We start from the raw sequence: 20,146 nt of genomic DNA, 5'->3' as shown, positions 1-20,146 counted from the left end.
CATGTCACATGACAAGATTAAATATCAGTTATCAGTGTCATTGTATGACATGATAAAGGTATCTGCAAAGTTGTGTAAACAAATCGTAAATGAGGTTGCACAAGATATCATAAGTATTGTTATTTATATTTGTGTTTTGCATTATTGTAATTGTCTCATTATATTTTTATAACTTAGTTTTTATTGACATATGATATTTTGTTTGATAGAATTTTATTAAAAGTCTTTCAATTATGTTGGAAGGCATTCATGTCATAGAGAAAGATATTATGAATGTTGTCAGCAATTTCTACTCAGGGTCAGAAGAAGATATGGCAAACAAGCAAACAATAGTAATTCATGATTCTACAAAACTACATCTAAGGGATTAGAAAAAAAAAACCTCTAGTGGATAAATCTAGCAAAGGTAGGCAGGTTACTTTTGAAGACGAGGAAGATGAAATTGACGATGAAGAATATGTTGCCATTACTGAGGATGACACTAGAACTGATGTTAGAAAGGTGAAGAGCCATAACATACCAAAAGTAACAATTCTCGGGAATGTCTCTGCTGTAAATAATGATGAGAATGTTAGGAGGAAGAAAATTAAAGTTGAACATTCTCAAGTAGTCATTGACAACAGTGAAGATCCTAGTGAAAATTAAAAAGAAAGCAGGGAAATAATTACACCAAGAGCTGATTTAGAGGATGGAATTATTAAAACAAAACAAAATTCCATTCAAGATAACTTCACAAAGAGAAACTTAATTGAGGGTGGTCACACATTTTAGCTTAATGTGAGACAAATCTATAAGCCAAGTGAAGGAAAATGTAAATATCAAATCAGAAAGCCACACCACCTGCATGTTCACAACTTGAAGACATTGATGAGGTACAATCCATATGCTCATGTGGTTAATTATGTGATTCTTGTTGATCCATTTTAAGTTCCCAACAAATAAGCATTTGATAAGTCAAAATGTTTTGAATGCAATTATTATGTGCTTGGGGGGAACCATTCTGTAGAAGCTCAAAGGCAATTGATGGAGGAATATCCCAATAACCCACGTTTTGCAACAATGAAATGTATCATTTATGTTGGTTTATCAAATACAAAAACAAAGTTATTATGATGGGATCATATTCAAATAATGAATATAGGATGTGTATGAATTTCATCCAAAGGGTTAGATTTATTCATAGTGAATTTTAAGAAAAATGTGGTGGGGATAAGTGTTGTAATTAATTATGGATGACAAACAATTTCAAAAATATAAATGGCTACTAAACATTGTAGATATGCAGCAACTGATAGAAACAAAACCTACCAACGTCCGGATCTATGCTACAATCATAGTTAAACAACAAAAGGAAAGACTAATAACTCCAATCATCCAATGGAAACCAGATATACAAAAAATAGTTTTATTATAACACCTATGAAGGGAACAAATAAATGTTACTAGTCCCCCTCTATGGGACGGGTTCTTGGCTATTCTCAAACGTCTTCAACTTGTGTAGAGTCTCTCTCCTCTATAATGTATAAACCCGACAAAAATATGGTGTGCCACAATGAAAATAATCAGATTTACAATAGTGAGTGCAACAATGAAAATAAGCAAAAATGAATAATGAATGGAAAACCCTTATATTTATAACAAAATATTGAGTTGTCCTTGAATAATGAGCAATAATAAAATATTATTGATCCCATTCTTGGAATAACCACTTGGAATATTTTATTATATTTGGTTAGGAGGGAAAAAAATATTTAAACTTTTATTTATAAATAATAAATAAATAAATGATTTATTTATCATCTCAAGGAATTAGTTAAGGAATAATAAAAAAATTAAGGATTTATTTAATTATTCCTAAGGGATTTTGTCAAATTTGACAAAGAATAATAATTAATTAGTGATTAATTAATTATTCTTAGAGAAAAATAAGATAATTAATGATTTATTTGTTTATTTTTAATGATTGGGCCAAATATGACAAGGAATAATAATTGAGCAATGATTTAATTAATTATTCCTAGAAGAAAATCAAATAAATAGTGATTTATTTAATTATTCTTCATGGGTTCGACTATAAATTACTTAAGAAAGGTGGTTTATTAAGTAATTTCTCACATTGAAAGCAATTTTACTATGGTAAAATTGGATTTATACGGTGTACTTCGATCTATCTAGTAAATTAGGCTAGATGATCAATATTTTGGTGATAACAGATTGGCCCCCAATGTATGAGTGTTAGGAACAAAATGTATGACCGAAGTACGTTGTAAAGACACAATCACTAGACAACACCGGGGGGGAGAGAGAGAGAGACCAATAAAGTGGAATCAAAAGGGGATAGGGACAAAGGGGGTGAGACTAATGCAAGTCTCCTTTCATGTTGTGGTACCGAACCTCAATGAGGCGAGGTAGGTATACCCATACCTGTCGAGATAACTTAGTACACAAATAATTGTTCACCCAGAAACATAAAATTGAGCAATGAAGTACATGTTGAATGGTACATGACATGATGGCGTAACAAAGCCATAAAATAATACAATGTGTCCCATATACATAATGAATCTGGTAAAAACATGAGCTAGGACTAAATACAATAATATTTGAGTACATGAGATACAATCACCCTTCCCTCAAAAAATGGGTGGGACAGAGGGTAGAACAACCAGAGAAGCCCTGCTGAATAGGGAAGGGCTCTGCAAAACTTAATGGATCATCTGAAGAGGACGTGCATGCTATGAACATTGTGATCAGTAGGAACCGAACCCATCAAATATTTGGAACTGCATATGAGGTTGTAGCATAATAGGAATGCATCCAGGCATGTGGGGGGCTACCTAAAGGGCCACCCCCTCATGAGGTCTTAAACATCTCACACACACCTGTGAATCTCTGGTACAATCTACTGCATCACTGGACCATCAATTGTATGAATCAAGAACATGAAATGACCAAGTAAAAGGGAAATAATGAGTCCCTCTGCTCGATCTAAGGTTCCGAACAAGAATGGAAGCTCGAACCAAGATACACAGTCCTCTAGGTCATTGTTTTGGAATAAATGAGCTAATGTCGACAAAATAGGGCCCACGATAGGTGAGGCCATGAGGATCCTCAACTAAGGCATGAGGGAAAATAGTAATGTGATTGATGGACTGACACAAGGGATAATAAAAAATGTGGGATTGAAGGACAAAAAGATGACTTCCCTTGTCAGAGCATAAAATGCACGGTTGACTTGGTGGTGACTGACTCAACTATGGAGGGGATGGGGACAGTGTGACTGGAGGCCAAAATGGGAAACATGGGATGAACGGTATGAAAAATTGGATGGAATACTATGACATGAGAGAATGGGATGTGAAATAGACTCCATGGGGGTAAGGATGACTCATCGCGGATGCTTTGAACAAGGGTGACTCGATGATGCTGCCACGTAGACTAGGCCCGGTGAGGACCATTGAAATAGGATTAAATGTTGGTTACTCATGACGAAAATCGACACATGGTATGAAAAGTATTAAGAGGAGGTGGACCTCAAAGTACAAGTGTTGCTTTATGAAGAAATTTGATTTTGAGAGGTGACGAAGTGACCCTTCTTGGAAAAACGACTTCCTAGTGAAGTGCAAATCATCAAAAACTGAGGAAGACCCATTATAGTTCTCGATGAGAGATTTCCAATGGTGTTGATGGTTCGAAAAACTGAGCTACAACCTGGTTGCAATGGGCAACAAAAAATTAGGTATTTTTCAATGAAATGATGTTTTCCCTCCAATTTGGACTCATTTCCTAAGTGAGCTGCGGTGAATCTGGAGAGAAGGAAAATGCCATAAATCTTGTAAAGATCGTAGCGGAAAAACTAACTATCAGAATGAGGATCTACAACTTTCAAGTAGGTATCTTTACTCATATCTTCAATTACAGTGGTTTATTTCCTGATTTTTGGCACCTGGAAGCTTCCTAAGAGACCCCTGCTCTTGCTCACGATCGCATCACACTTTTTGGCCCTAGAAGTGCAATATGGCTCATAGGAAACAACTGGAAACCTGCGATCTCACACTTTCTAGGCTGAAAACTATGAATTGGGGCTGGAGAGAGGATTGGTCTGCTGGCCTCGTGGGGGCTATAGGTTGATTAGTGTAGACCATTGTTTTCTTCTCTGAACTGACAAGACATGTGGTGTTTTGCAGGCATGGAAGAGTTGAAAATCAACTGGCATGAACACGACTTGGATACTCTTCAATCTGAGATCCAGGGGGATCAGGGGGTTTGAGGGGCATTGGCTCATTATGGGGTTCTTAAGTTGGTAGAGAACCCACTGATGAGGGTAGGTGAGCCCTTGCTATCATGAATTGTGAGTTATTGGGATCTAGACCAGGAGATATTTTTCGTGCAGGGGCACAAGATTGAGCTCACATTACAAGATATTTACTTCTTGACAGGACTACCTCCGCTCAAAATGGTGGGGGATAATCATCTAGTGTTACCTCGTGAGAGAAACATTACTAAGTTTGTGGAGCTCCATTGTCAATGGGGTGTTCATGTCAAGGGCACGACTATCCCACTTGTTGATCTAGAGATGATAGAGACATAGGTTTTTGTTGCAGTTGTGCTACGGGTCCTGGGCAGCCACGTGTTCCACCACATCACTGGTGGGAAGATGATGTTGGTTGAGATTGTTTTGGCTGGGACCTACTATGGGTGGGCCCACATGATGTTGTCGTTAGTGAAACAATAGTTAAATCTTTACAGGAGGCAAGTGAATCGCGACTATGATTTTGGTACAATACTTTTTGCATTCTTCTTTTAGAAGATACCAACTATCCGTCCTCATGTACAAATATGAGACGGGGGCCCACAGGAGCCCATGTTGCATCGCTGGGGCAGCTACTACAGAGAGGAGGAGGAGGGGGAGTCAAATGGGTGTTCCGACCCAATTTTTTCGCACATTGGTATCAGATGCCCCTTTACATTGATGATTACCCTTATAGCGGGATGAACTATCATGGACATCATGAGAACATGGGGACTAGACAGTAAGTGTTAAGTTGCTAGTTTTCTAGTGCATTTCATATTCTATCACATGTGTATGAAACTGAGGGTAAAATATGTTGTATGTAGACATAGCACCGATAAAGCTGACAGGATATGCAGGTTGGGCCGTAGCACCTGGGGCTGCAAATCGGGGACATTATCGTCACATCAAGCTCCAGAGGATACTACGCTACTCGATGATATTCATTGTAGGTTTGATGTACTCTTGGCTGGAGTTTCAGAGCATGGACGGCATGATTTAGAGGATTAGTACACAGATGAGTGCACTGATCTTCCCTAAGAGTGGCGAGGTATCATGTGGCACATGGCGCATGGCGATGGCGAGGTATCACTGCATCATATTCGGCCTAGTTATTGGTGGCAAATCCAATGCACACGCCATTCGAAATGACTAATGTATGCAAGGGGGTAAAAATGGCCCAGGCTGCCGAGGCTAGATTCCTGGAGAAGCGACTCGCACCGTCGGCATGACCAATATACAATGTGGATGATGGATCCATCTGAAAGGTACAAAAGACAACATATGAGATGATGCAATCTACTTGACTTTATGGCAGAAATAAAGACATGCAAATCAAAGGGATGTTCTATGAGAAAAATTTCTTAACGTAGAGCACATTGGGAGAATTAGGAAGGGAATGGCCTTTAGAATCCTCCAAAAAACATGTCCCCTTGCTTAAGTGCAAGGGTAATCAGGGGTAGACATAGATTCCATGATGTCCTCATTAGAATGGAAGATGGGTGGATGAGAGGAAGAATGAATACATGAAGCAATGGTGTTACTTGGTGCATCAACTTGAGAAAGAAGGTCCACATACGCATCATATTGAATGGTAGATGACGATCTGGTAGATGGAGGATCTATGGATGTTGAGACCTGGGGTTCAGTCGAAAAAGAGGTTCGATAGAAGCGCGCGCAGAAACCTCAAAAAGGTTTGCCTGCGAGAAACTCAAGGATGACAACTCAGGTGACTTAAGTTGATTGTCCCAAGCACACAAAGTGATGGTGGAGGGGGACAACTTAGGTGACTTAAGTTGTTTCGAAATAGAAGCATACATTACATAGGTGGATGCACCTTCTTCAATAATGCATCGGGATATGATAGCATTATGGACTCAAACTGGTATTTGGAAAGAAACAGAGGAAGGTAATGGGGGATGTTTTGATGTATTAACTAGGAATACAATCAAACGATCGTCAAAAGGATCTACTGCACCTAAGGAAGTTAGTAGAGCTTTCTTTTGAGATGGGCATGACTGGAGGATTTCCAGCATCGACCTGGCAGCAAGTGATTGTGCCAAGTCATCTACCATATTGTATGTATGGGCAGCTCAGTTACAAGCCGCATTACAACATAATGATCCCTTTGGAATCTTAGGATGGCCTTGAATTTAGGTTGAGGGATCTGTAATAGACCATTTTCTATCGTAAGAGCCTCATCATATTCTTTGGTTTTGGACTTAGTGGCAGACGAAGTCGATGGCTTGTCATATTGACGCGACTGAGTTTGCAGGTTGATATTGGAGGGGTTAACCTCATCATAGTTCATCATAAGGATCTGGTAGTCATCAAGATCAAAAGGTTGGGGGGGATGGGCTGCTTGACTTGGTTGAGGTTGAGCAACAACAAATCCTTGCTTAGGGAAGGGATTTGTGAGCACTGCCAATTCAGATGGCAAGGGATCCTGAGGCAATTGTTGACCTCTAGAAGTTTCTTGAGCTTCCCACATTTGACGCATCTGGGGTAAGGGAAGACACTCATGTGTATATGGCCATGTACACTACAACATGCATAAGTCTTGTTCATACAAATAGCCTTGTTCTAATTAGGTTGGCTACCCTGTTACTGGTTGTTGGTGTTAGGCTGGTTCCCTTGGGGTTCACTAGGTTGATTACCTTGATTAACCTAGTTACCCTTGATGCCCTTCCCTTATTCATTTTTTTCAAATTTTGTGGATTTCTCGCTCTGTTGCGCAAACACCTAACCCTAAGGGGGCGGTGGCTACTGGGGTTGAGGATGCATGGGAGGATGTGATGCTAATTCTTGAGGGGATGGATTGCTCGGTTGTGCATAAGGAGGAGCAACAGTTTGGTAGACAGGTTGGGGCCCTGAAAACATGTTGCTAGCAAAAGGGGCATAAGCGTTGGAGGAACTAGTGCCCCCTATGGATACACAACTCTTTTGAGTGTATGGCGAAGGGTGTTAAACGGTTCCAACGATTCTGTTGATGGTGTGAGATTCCCCCCGTGCATTGTCACTTCCAGGATAGGGAAGGTCTAGAATGAAGGTATAGACATAACTAGATTGTGCATAAATCAAGTCATATCTTAGAGAAGTTTAGAGAGCCTCTTCCTTGGTTTGAGCAAAATGGGAAGCGACATCTTTTCTAATGGGTGCTAAAAGGCTCCTAAGAAGCCAATCTTGATAGACATGGTCTTTGAAGGGTAGGGCATGTACTCCTCTGTTGACAACACTCTTGAACATGGTCAAATAGGCGAGTGGCAGAGGACTGATGGAATGAGGTCAATAGCTCCGTACCAGTGTCGTACCAGAGAGGTAACTGAAAATATGAGAGGAACGCTTTAGCAAGTGTTAGTAAAATGGAATGAGATGTGGCGGGCTGGTCTACATACCATTTAGTAGCATCTCCATTGAGCGTGCATTGGAATCACTGAAGACGAACAGAGTCATCCGTAATGGAGTTGGACGAACACCACATGTGGAAGGATCAAACAAGGTTGGTACAATCCTCTCCAGAATTACCCTCAAACTTTGGGATGTCTAAGGGAAGCTTAGTCGACATAGAAGGCAAACCAACATCATGGTGTATGGGGTTGTTTATCAACTAGTTAAAATCCATTAGACTTTTTTTATGTTAATGGAAAAAACCTGCGAGCAATTTATGAAACCAACGTTTCAGATTAGCTAGGCGAGTCCATCATCAGGGCAATGAGATCTGTATTTTGAGAAGAGAGAGTCAAGAAAGTTATGAAGCTATTAATAGATGAATAGAAAGATATCTTTTAGCTTATGATACCGGCCTGATTGATTTACACTTATTAATTAATTAATTAATTAATTTTTTTTATCAAAATTAAATTAAATTAATTAATAAATTTTATTTAAGAGACAGATTGATATTAAATATATTTTTTTATTAATATTAATATTATTATTATTATTATTATTATTTATTTATTTTTATAATTGGTTTTAATTAATTAATTTATTTTTATTTAATATTTATTTATTTATTTTCTATTATTATTATTATTATTTATTTAATTAATTTATTATTATAAATATTATTTATATCCTCTCTTTTTAATTGATAGTAGTTAACTCCTCAAATTCACTTAACTACCTTAGCAAAAGATCTATAGTAGTTAATCTTTCTTAGGTAGTGTTAGATGACAACTTAAAACTGCTTCTTGAAAAAGGTTTAAATTTTGCATTATCCAGTGGATGAAGCCTTAGAAGTTTTGAAGAAAATTACAGACCTTGAAATGGTGGAACTAATAAGCATTTGCCTTAAATCTTCATACTTCAGTTTTAAGGGAAACATTTATGAGCAAACTCATGGTGTTGCAATGGGTTCTCCATTATCACCATTGATTGCCAATCTTTACATGGAACACTTTGAGCAAATGGCCCTTAGGTCTTTCCGCTTTACCCCTGAAGAATGGAAATGATATGTAGATGACATTTTTGCTAAATGGAGCCATGGTTTGGATAAGCTGAAGGAATTTTTATCTCATATAAATAGCCTCTCTAAACACATAAAATTCACCTTTGAAATTGAAAAATACAACCATATCCCCTTCTTAGATGTCCTCCTTACCAAGAAAAATGGCAAGCTAAGCCACCAAGTCTTCAGAAAGCAGACACACACTGACAGGTATCTTCATTCAAACTCCCACCACCATCCAAAGCAAAAAGTTGGTGTCATCAAAACCCTAGCCACCAGAGCCTCTAGAATCTCTGACCCTGAACATTTAGAAGAATAACTTGTCCATCTCCATGAAGTCTTTTTAAACAATGGCTATCAAAATCAAACTATCCATAAAATAATTAAAGATTCCATAACCAATCAACAAAAAAGAAAATCTCTTGAAAACCCTAGAATCTCCTTACCCTATATTAAAGGAACCACAGATAAAATTGCGAGAGTTCTCGCTAAGCATAACATTATGGTTGCTTTCACGCCCCCTAACACCATAAAAAACATGCTTGAGTCTGCTAAGGACTCAATAGACCCAAAAAATCACAAAGGAGTTTATTCGATTCCCTGTTCTTGCGGTAAAGTTTATATAGGTGAAACAGGGAGATCCTTTGGAGTAATATTAAAAGAACACATTAATGATATTACTAGAAATAGGTCGGATAAATCAGGTCTAGCAGAGCACGCTTGTTCCTCTTCTCACTATATATGTATGGGACAAGCTAAATTAATCCATAAGGAAGACCATTATTTAAAAATAAGAATTAAAGAGGCAATTGAAATTGAGAAATCCTCCAATAATATGAATAGGGATGATGGTCTTAAACTAAGTAGTACCTAGAAACCCTTATTAAATAAAATGAAAAAAACTTTAAACTAATCTAATACTCCCTTGTGACAACATTTGACAATTCAAAATTTATTTAATTAATTAAATAAATAAATGCAAATAATAATTTCTTCAATTTAAATTATTTCAAAACAAATAACTCATTTATATAACATATCATATAATTTTAAATAACATATATATATATATATATATATATATATATATATATATATATATATATATATATAATATCTTTATAATAACAATTTTGATAATCATAAAGAATAAGAATAATAATTATAATATTAATTATAATCATAATAATAGTGATGATTTTATTAGTAATAATAATATGTATAACAATAATAAGATTACTGATAAATAACTAATAATAAGAATAATGATTTAATTGTATTAAAGAGAAGTAAGAAAATAATAATAATAATAATAATCAATTAAAAAGAGAGGATATAAATAATATTTATAATAATAAATTAATTAATTTAAAAATAATAATAATAATAATAGAAAATAAATAAATAAATATTAAATAAAAATAAATTAATTAATTAAAACCAATTAAAAAAAAAAAAAAAAACTCCTCAAATTCGCTTAACTACCTTAGGTTAATCTTTCTCAGCTAGTGTTAGGTGACAACTTAAAACTGCTTCTTGAAAAAGGTTTAAATTTTGCATTATCCAGTGGATGAAGCCTTAGAAGTTTTGAAGAAAATTACAGACCTTGAAACGGTGGAACTAATAAGCATTTGCCTTAAATATTCATACTTCAGTTTTAAGGGAAACATTTATGAGCAAACTCATGGCGTTGCAATGGGTTCTCCATTATCACCATTGATTGCCAATCTTTACATGGAACACTTTGAGAAAATGGCCCTTAGGTCTTTCCCCTTTACCCCTGAAGAATGGAAACGATATGTAGATGACATTTTTGCTAAATGGAGCCATGGTTTGGATAAGCTGAAAGAATTTTTATCTCATATAAATAGCCTCTCTAAACACATAAAACTCACCATTGAAATTGAAAAAGACAACCAGCTCCCCTTCTTAGATGTCCTCCTTACCAAGAAAAATGGCAAGCTAAGCCACCAAGTCTTCAGAAAGTAGACACACACTGACAGGTATCTTCATTCAAACTCCCACCACCATCCAAAGCAAAAAGTTGGTGTCATCAAAACCCTAGCCACCAGAGCCTCTAGAATCTCTGACCCTGAACATTTAGAAGAAGAACTTGTCCATCTCCATGAAGTCTTTTTAAACAATGGCTATCAAAATCACACTATCCATAAAATAATTAAAGATTCCATAACCAATAAACAAAAAAGAAAATCTCTTGAAAACCCTAGAATCTCCTTACCCTATATTAAAGGAACCACAGATAAAATTGCCAGAGTTCTCGCTAAGCATAACATTATGGTTGCTTTCACGCCCCCTAACACCATAAAAAACATGCTTGAGTCTGCTAAGGACTCAATAGACCCAAAAAATCACAAAGGAGTTTATTCGATTCCCTGTTCTTGCGGTAAAGTTTATATAGGTGAAACAGGGAGATCCTTTGGAGTAAGATTAAAAGAACACATTAATGATATTACTAGAAATAGGTCGGATAAATCAGGTCTAGCAGAGCACGCTTGTTCCTCTTCTCACTATATATGTATGGAACAAGCTAAATTAATCCATAAGGAAGACCATTATTTAAAAAGAAGAATTAAAGAGGCAATTGAAATTGAGAAATCCTCCAATAATATGAATAGGGATGATGGTCTTAAACTAATTAGTACTTGGAAACCCTTATTAAATAAAATGAAAAAAACTTTAAACTAATCTAATACTCCCTTGTGACATCATTTGACAATTCAAAATTTATTTAATTAATTAAACAAATAAATGCAAATAATAATTTCTTCAATTTAAATTATTTCAAAACAAATAACTCATTTATATAACATATCACATAATTTTAAATAACATAAAAAACAAATATATATATATATATATATATATATATATATAATTATAATATCTTTATAATAACAAATTTGATAATCATAAAGAATAAGAATAATAATTATAATAGGAATAGTAATTATAATATTAATTATAATAATAATAATAGTGATGATTTTATTAGTAATAATAATATGTATAACAATAATAAGATTACTGATAAATAACTAATAATAAGAATAATGATTTAATTGTATTAAAGAGAAGTAAGAAAAAATAATAATAATAATAATAAATAATAATAATATTAATAAAAAAATATATTTAATATCAATCTGTCTCTTAAATAAAATTTATTAATTAATTTAATATATATATATATATATATATATATAAATTAAAAATTAATTAATTAATTAATTAATATATTAATAAGTGTAAATCAATCAGGCCGGCATCATAAGCTAAAAGATATCTTTCTATTCATCTATTAATAGCTTCATAATTTTCTCGACTCTCTCTTCTCAAAATACATATCTCATTGCCCTGATGATGGACTCACCTAGCTAGTCCGAAACGTTGGTTTCATAAATTGCTCACAAGTTTTTTCCATTAACATAAAAAAATTCTGCCAGCCTGTATGGAATCTCTCTTTAACTCCATTAGACTTAACCAAACCATAAAGGGGATCATGGGGGCTGCCGAATGGTTCCTAAGACTATTCCGCTTGATGTGACCACCGAAATAGAATCGGAGCCAACACCAGGTTGGTTTCCTGCACCAGCTGTGGGTCTAGACATGGTGACAATATGTTGTGAATGATGCTTGAAATTAGATGAGGAATCAAAAGAACCAGGAGAAGAGTTGGTATGGGGACTCGAAGGGCCATGAACTCGAACTCAATGGGGAGGGGTAATATGCCCAAGTGGAAACTAGGGGTGAAGCCCTAATAGTCTCTGTGACAAACGCCTTGGTGGTGCAATGGTGGTAAGACACACATGACATGGAAATGGTGAAGCGAGATCAACAATATGCCTTTGCCTCAATGAGGGGAGATAAATTTATTATGTTAATTCTTGGCTTGGCAGTGTAAACCAAGCACCCTTCACTTAAGGTGTTCTTGTGTGTGAAAGTGTATTTATTGATTAATCCCAGATCATGTTTGTAAAAAAAGAAAAATTCTTGTTGAAAATAAACTGAAATTAACAATAAAAGATGAACAACAAAATGATTAACTAAACCCCACCCAAACTGGGCTTGCAAACACTATGCTAGTTGGTGGCTAGATCGACGAAAAATACACTAAAATGGTCAAGATATCTAAATGTTGGTGTGACTGGGATCAAGTGACACTAAGATGTTGGAAAGTGGTGCAGCAACAACAAAAAACTAGAGAGAAATATTGTTGTAAACAGATAGGGAGATAGGTGAAACACCTAGAGAAATTGATGGGACCCTAAGGCTAATGACCAAGCAAGTTGTAATATGAAAATATGGATGGTGACCACCTATCTTTATAGATCTAAAATATAAGGGTACAGATCTAGAAAATGTGGCTGAAAGCGCTGCAGAAACTCAGACTACTCACTCAGCTAAACTCCTCCTATAAAGGTGGAAGTGTACTAGAAGCCCTGGGGGGGCTAAATTCGACTTCGATGAGCAAATAAGAGTAGATAAATACCTAAGTGGGATGAGATAGAGGTCATACAACCCAACATACATCTATCTGCAAAACCCAAAAACAGATCTAAGAGAAACCCTAAAACCCAAAAATCACAGATAACCTGTTTTTCAGGTGGGATCACACTATTTGGGCTAATAAGTGTGCTCTGGCCTCCAGATTGCACATTTTGGGCTAAAAAGTGTGGTTTCTACTCCGTGGATCCCAATCAGCAAATCTAAAAAAAAATTGTCACCTTTATCGCGATTGGTTCCTATGACCTGCGGAAAAGACCAGAAACCTTATGGAAGTCAAAAATTTAACAGATATAGGGTTAAAAAGCTAGGAAACATTAAGAGACTTGAAAAAATAATAAACCCTAAGCTGAAATCTGAAGGTCAACTAGGTTTTTGAATATGAAGTATAAACCCAGTGGAGTCGCCAATTTTGTTGTAGTGTTTTCTTCTCAAAGATGTACGAAAAGAACCCACTTAAGATTGTGGATGACAAACAATCTCAACAATATAAATGGCTACTAAACATTGTAGATCTGCATCAACTAATAGAAACTATGCTACAATCATAGTTAAAAAACAAAAGGAAAGAGTAATAACTCCAATCATCCAATCGAAACCAAATATACAAAGAATGGTTTTTTATAACACCTGTGGAGGGAACAAATAAATGTTACCAGTCCCCCTTTATGGGATGGGTTCTTGGCTATCTTCAAATGTCTTCATCTTGTGTAGAGTCTCTCTCCTCTATAATATATAAACCCAACAAAAATATGGTGTGCGACAATGAAAATAATCAGAGTTACAACAGTGAGTGCAACAATAAAAATAATCAAAAGCGAATAATGAATGGAAAACCCTTCTATTTATAACAAAATATTGAGTTATCCTTGAATAATGAGAAATAATAAAATATTATTGATCCCATTCTTGGAATATTTTATTATAATTGGTTAGGAGGGAAAAAAGTATTTGAACTTTTGTTTAGAAATAATTAATAAATAAATGATTTATTTATCATCTCAATAAATTAGTTAAGGAATAATAAAAAAATAAGGATTTATTTAATTATTCATAAGGGATTTAGTCAAATTTGACAAAGAATAATAATTAATTAGTGATTATTTAATTATTCTTAGAGAAAAGTAAGATAGTTAATTATTTATCTGTTTATTTTTCATGATTGGATCAAATATGACAAGGAATAATAATTGAACAATGGTTTAATTAATTATTCCTAGAATAAAATAAAATAAATAGTGATTTATTTAATTATTCTTCATGGGTTCAACTATAAATTGCTTAAATTTTTTTGAGCGATCCCGCGAGCCACGCTGCATCCCTACTGAGCGCTCCTGCAAGCGCCCTCCCTCATGGAGCCCGGAGGCGGCCCTGCGGCCCCTCCCCCCTTCCCTCCGGAGATCGAAGCCTTCAAGGCTCTAGTAAATGCATTAGGAAAACGACAGGCCTCAGGCCCGCAGCAGAAATTTGTCAAAAAACTGGACAATATTCCCAAGGTGGCCCTTCCAGAGGCGGAAATCTGCAGATCTGCACTGAATCTAGCAGAAAAAGGTATGATCGGCCAGTTCACGGGTTTGTGGCCATCCCCTAGAGCTGTTGAAGAATGGGTCAAAAGGAACTGGCTACCTCTGGTAAATGAAGGAATCAAGATCTATTTTGTAGGCAAAGGATTCTTTGTTTTCCTGTTTGATAGTTCAGAGGACAGAGGCCTGATTTTCAGAAATGGGCCATACTTCATGGGGCCCCAAGGACTCTACCTGAACAAATGGTCTACAGATTTTGACCCAGCACAAGATGTGCCCAAGGCGGTTCCTGTTTGGGTGCGCCTCCCGCATCTTCCCCTGCATTGCTGGAATCCAAGCTCACTCCAGTCCATCGGAAATGCCCTTGGAAAATACATTGACCAAGCCCCAAGGAAGGACCAGTATTCCTGTGCCCGGATCTGCGTGGAGGTCGATTTGGAAACAGGATTACCCGAAGCGATTCAGCTATCAGTGGCAAACTGGACACACATACAAGAGCTTGATTATGAACAGTTTCCCTTCAAGTGTCGTTTCTGTCACGAGTATGGACATTTTGCTAGATACTGCAAAAAAAGAAGCGACGAGACAACAGAGAAGGAAAAATAAGAACAATGGAAACATGCAAAGAAGACAACACTCAACAGGCAGAGCAACAAAAACAAGGCTAAAGGGACAGAGAACATAGTAGAAAAGGGAAGCACAAGCAATCAAAACGCTGGAAGCAGTGAAGCAAAAGGCAAAGAGGGGGATAAAAACCCCTTTGAAATCCTCACGCCTCCTCCGGATCCTTCGGAAGCAGGGGAAGAAGAACCACCACAACAGGAGAATATCGAAACTCTAGAACCAGGCAACACCCCAATCTCCATCCAAAGCAACATTTCATCTCCATCATACGCAGATATAATCAAAAAAAAGAAGAAAATAATGGAGAATATGGGATCATCGGATGATGAAACACTAGAAAGATCAACAAAAAGAGCAGGACGAAGATCAAACAAGGAAACTAGAGAAGAGGAGTCAGAAAGACAAAAAACCCTCGGCAGTCAAGCTACCATCGAAATGACACTAGGGAGGAATACCAGGCCTAGGGCCTCCAAAGGAGGAGGGCCAACCCCTTCAAGTGGTAAATGATGCAGCTGATCTCTTGGAACTGTAGGGGTCTGGGTAATCCCAACAAGGCAGAGGCTATCAAAGACTTATTGAAGATGGAGACCACGGACATCCTTATGCTCCAAGAGACCAAAGTAGAAGGGGAAACCCTTCTAAACATCAGTTCAAAGAAATGGAAATTTGATTCAGGAAAGGCTGTTAGTGCAAGGGGAACAGCTGGAGGATTAGGCACTTTATGGACAAAAGATTACTCTCTAGAACGATTCCTAGAGACTCAACATTGGATTTTTACAGAGCTGCGTCACACCGTAAGTAATCTTACCCTCGCTTTGTTTAACCTGTATGTACCTGTGCATTATGAAGAAAAGAGAGAGTGTTGGAGGTCACTTATAGAATATATAGCGCAAATCAGTCCCACAAATTTAGTCATAGGTGGAGATCTGAATATAACTCTAGATCCCAAAGAAAAAAAAGGAGGGATACTGTCTAGAGATCCTTTCATCAATACAGTGGGCAATTTGATTCTGCAGTGGGATCTGGTAGACTTCAAACCAGTGAAAGGCAAATATACCTGGTCAAACAATCGAACCGGTGAAAATCATATCTCAGCCAGATTGGATAGGTTTCTTATAAGCAGCTCTTTAATGATGGACAGCAGAATAGTATTTACCAAGATTCTTCCAAAGCTCACATCGGCATAAACCTATCCTCTTATGTCTAAAAGAGGAAGAGGATTTAGGCCCCCTTCCATTTCGTTTCAACCCTCTTTGGGCAGGCAAAGATGGGTTTATAGAAACAGTTCAAGTAGCATGGAGGATAGAAGTTCTCGGTTCCCCTAGTTATGTGTGGGAGCAAAAAATGAAAAATACCAAAAAAGCACTTAAAGATTGGATAAATAAATCCATGCAATCTCCCAATAGGCAGAGGAAGGAGGCAGTAATTCATTTGGAAGGAATACAACTGGAAATGGAGGAGAAAGATCCCTCTTCCACAGACTTAGCCAATGAAAAAACTACTCAAAGGATGGTATACTGTTCTTTCAGAAATGAAGAGGAATATTGGCGTTTAAAATCTCGAAGTCTGTGGCTCAAATCCGGGGACATAAATACCTCTTATTTTCATAGACAATGCAGGGCCCGTCTCTCACGCAATCACATAACAGAAATTACCAGTTCTAGTGGACAGGTATATAAAGGTTTCACTCAAATCCAAGAAGCTGCTGTAAATCATTTTCAAAACCTTCTTAGCGCAGAAAGAAATGGGAATGAGGAGGACGAAGCAGAGTTCCTCACAACCATCCCAAATCTAGTCAGTGAGGAAGACAATGTCTCTTTGATGAGCCCAGTAACGGAAGAAGAAATAACCAGTATTGTATGGTCCATGGAACCAGATAAAGCCCCAGGCCCCGACGGTTTCACAATACACTTTTACAGAATTTGTTGGGAGATTATCAAGATTGATCTCTTCAGAATGATAAAAGGAGTCATGAGGAAAGCAAAAATGGGAGGTGGAACAAAATCCACATTTCTAGCTTTAATCCCTAAGGAAACAAATCCAAAATCCTTCGACAGATACAGGCCGATTTCTCTGTGTAATTCATCATACAAGATCGTGGCCAAACTACTGGCAAACAGAATCAAGCCACTTCTTCAAAAACTCATCTCTCCAGCCCAAGGAGGATTTGTTAAAGGCAGACAAATCTTAGATAATGTCATTCAAATCCAAGAGGCTCTTCATTCCAGCCACACACGGAAAGAACAAGGTATGATTATCAAACTAGATATGAGTAATGCTTTTGATCGTGTTAATCGTTCTTTCTTGCTCAGGGTTCGTGCAGCCTTTGGGTTCAGACAGGAATTCATAAACCTTATCAAATCCTGCATTGAAAATATCTGGATCGCTCCAATGATTAATGGGAGACCAACAGAGTTTTTTTTAGCCACCAGGGGACTGAGGCAAGGCTGCCCATTGTCTCTCTTCCTATATATTTTGATGGCGGACTCTCTAAGCATAAAATTGACACATGAGCAACAAAGAGGCTCCATTCCGGGGATTAGAATCGTGCAAGGCGTCGCCCCATTGAATCATGCGCTCTTTGCCGATGATTCACTCCTGCTTGGGGGCGCATCCATGAGAATCGCTAATTCCTTCAAGACAATTCTCCAAAAGTATTGTAGTGTTACGGGTGCTCTAATCAGTGAGAGGAAAAGCGCAGTTTACGGATGGAATACCGATCAACAAACAATTGAAAGGATAGCCAGTGGACTCGGGTTCAAAGGTTATGCAGAGTGGGATAAAATAAAGTATCTCGGTCTTCCGCTGACGATGGGGTCCAATCGTAATAATATGTGGGAGGAGGTGATCTCCAAGTTCAATAAGAAGATAGCAGCATGGGGCGGAGTCTGGCTATCCACAGAAGGAAAGCTCACTCTCATCCGCTCTGTACTTTCAGCTCTGCCTACTTTCCAAGCCTCTTTGCTGTTGGCTCCAAGGCAAATCGCAGATCAGATCTCCAGTTTAATGCGGAACTTTTTGTGGAATGGTGGAAAGGGGAACAGTAGCCGTTTCCACTTAGTTAATTGGGAAATGGTGAAGCGTCCAATTGCTGAGGGTGGACTTCAAATTAGAGACCCCCAACAAGCAAATCTAGCCCTGGGTTGTAAACTTCTGTGGCAGCTAATAACTGAGCCCAAACACCCAATCAGTCAGCTCTTAAACCTCAAATATCTCAGAAATCGGTCGATTATCTCCTTCAATCCAGCGTCTTCTCCTAAAGGAACACAGGTTTGGAGGCTCTGTTGTAAAGGGATAGATTTTTTCAGAACACATTTGTACAAAATTCCAGGGAATGGCAAAAAAACATTGCTGTGGAGAGACCGAATCATGGGCCATCCACCACTCTCGGACATGAATGAAATCGCAGATATAAGAGCTTGGTTGAGATCAAAAGGAGTCAGGAAAATCGAGGACATTGCAGAGTGGGATATTGAAGGCAATTGGCAGTGCTGGACTTTGCCCAACACACCAGAGCACTTAAAAAATCAGTTAAATTATTTCATAGAAGAAATCACGGACTTTACTCCAGTGCATAAGGACGAGGAAGATTCATGGGGTTGGGGACCAACAGGGGTTTACACAGCCAAACAAGGGTATATACAGATGCAAAGCAAAAAGGACTCTTTGCACCCGGAAGCAATGTGGAAGCAGATCTGGGAAAGCTTCAGCATTCCGAAGATCAATTTCTTCTTCTGGACCTTGTTTCATAACAAAATCCTAACTGGAGACAATCTATGTAGAAGGAATATAGCTGGTCCACATCGCTGTGTGTTCTGTAAAAAAGCCTTGGAGACCTCAGCACATATTTTTATTGAATGTGAGTACGCACAGAAGGCCTGGACTAGCTTCTTGGCTGGACTGAACGTAAGACCCCCAGAGCAATGTTCGATATCAGACATGTTTTTGTCTTGGAAAGCTAGGTATCCCTATAGCATCGCAGCCAAATCCCTTTGGTTCAAGGTGTGGATAGTAGCTCCAAAATATGTGTGCTGGAAGTTGTGGCTCTCCCGGAACGAAACTGTTTTTAATCAAAAAGAAACGTCAGCTGGAAATGTCGCAGAAAAGGCCAAGAAACTTCTTATAGAAACTCTAAGACAATCCAATGTCAGAGATAATTCCCTAAGAGATGAAGAGAGAGCATGGTTGGGTGATTTCACTCCTACAGCGAGCCTTTCATCAATCATGCGACCAAAGCATAAGGAAAACTGGCAGATTCGAGACAATTTGGAAAGCTTCCAGAAGTGGTGGAAATCTCAAGGAAAATGCACAATCTTCTTTGACGGAGCCTCGAAAGGTAATCCAGGCAGGTCAGGAGCAGGGGGGGTCATTTATCTCCCGAATGGAAGAAAAGAGGAATTCAGCTGGGGACTCGGAATCAAAACCAACAACCAGGCTGAAGCACTTAGTCTTCTAAAAGCTGGTCAGCTGGCCAGAAAAGAAAACCCAAAGGAAATCTTAGTGTTTGGAGACTCAGAATTGCTGATAAAAGCTCTTCTAAAAATGAAAGGGCTTAAGGATCCAGTTCTGAACAAACAGATTATAAGAGTGAATAGACTCTTGAAGGACTTTTCTTCAGTTCAAATTTTTCATATCCTCAGAGAATTAAACTCAGAAGCAGACAGTCTGGCAAATATTGGATGCAATCTAGAAAAGAACATGATAAGTATAAATGCAGGAGAACCGAGCATGGCA

At 37.5% G+C, this 20,146-nt stretch overlaps 1 protein-coding gene across 1 annotated transcript; it reads left to right on the top strand.

Moving 5' to 3' along the window:
- The first annotated feature begins 14,617 nt into the window (after nucleotides 1-14,617).
- LOC149161782 (uncharacterized) lies at nucleotides 14,618-15,394 on the top strand. Its single transcript, XM_089434998.1, has one exon. The coding sequence runs from the start codon at nucleotides 14,618-14,620 to the stop codon at nucleotides 15,392-15,394; it is 777 nt and encodes a 258-aa protein (XP_089291124.1).
- The last annotated feature ends 4,752 nt before the right edge of the window (nucleotides 15,395-20,146 follow it).

Source organism: Pinus tabuliformis, chromosome 5_2 (genome assembly GCF_031772625.1).
Source record: "Pinus tabuliformis cultivar Carrire ecotype Pingquan chromosome 5_2, CPIR1, whole genome shotgun sequence".
Taxonomy (NCBI): Eukaryota; Viridiplantae; Streptophyta; class Pinopsida; order Pinales; family Pinaceae; genus Pinus; species Pinus tabuliformis.
This window is presented reverse-complemented; position numbering and strand designations above follow the sequence as displayed.

Coding starts and splice junctions, on each gene's coding strand:
- LOC149161782 (XM_089434998.1), top strand. CDS start 14,618: ATGGAGCCCGGAGGCGGCCCTGCGGCCCCTCCCCCCTTCCCTCCGGAG.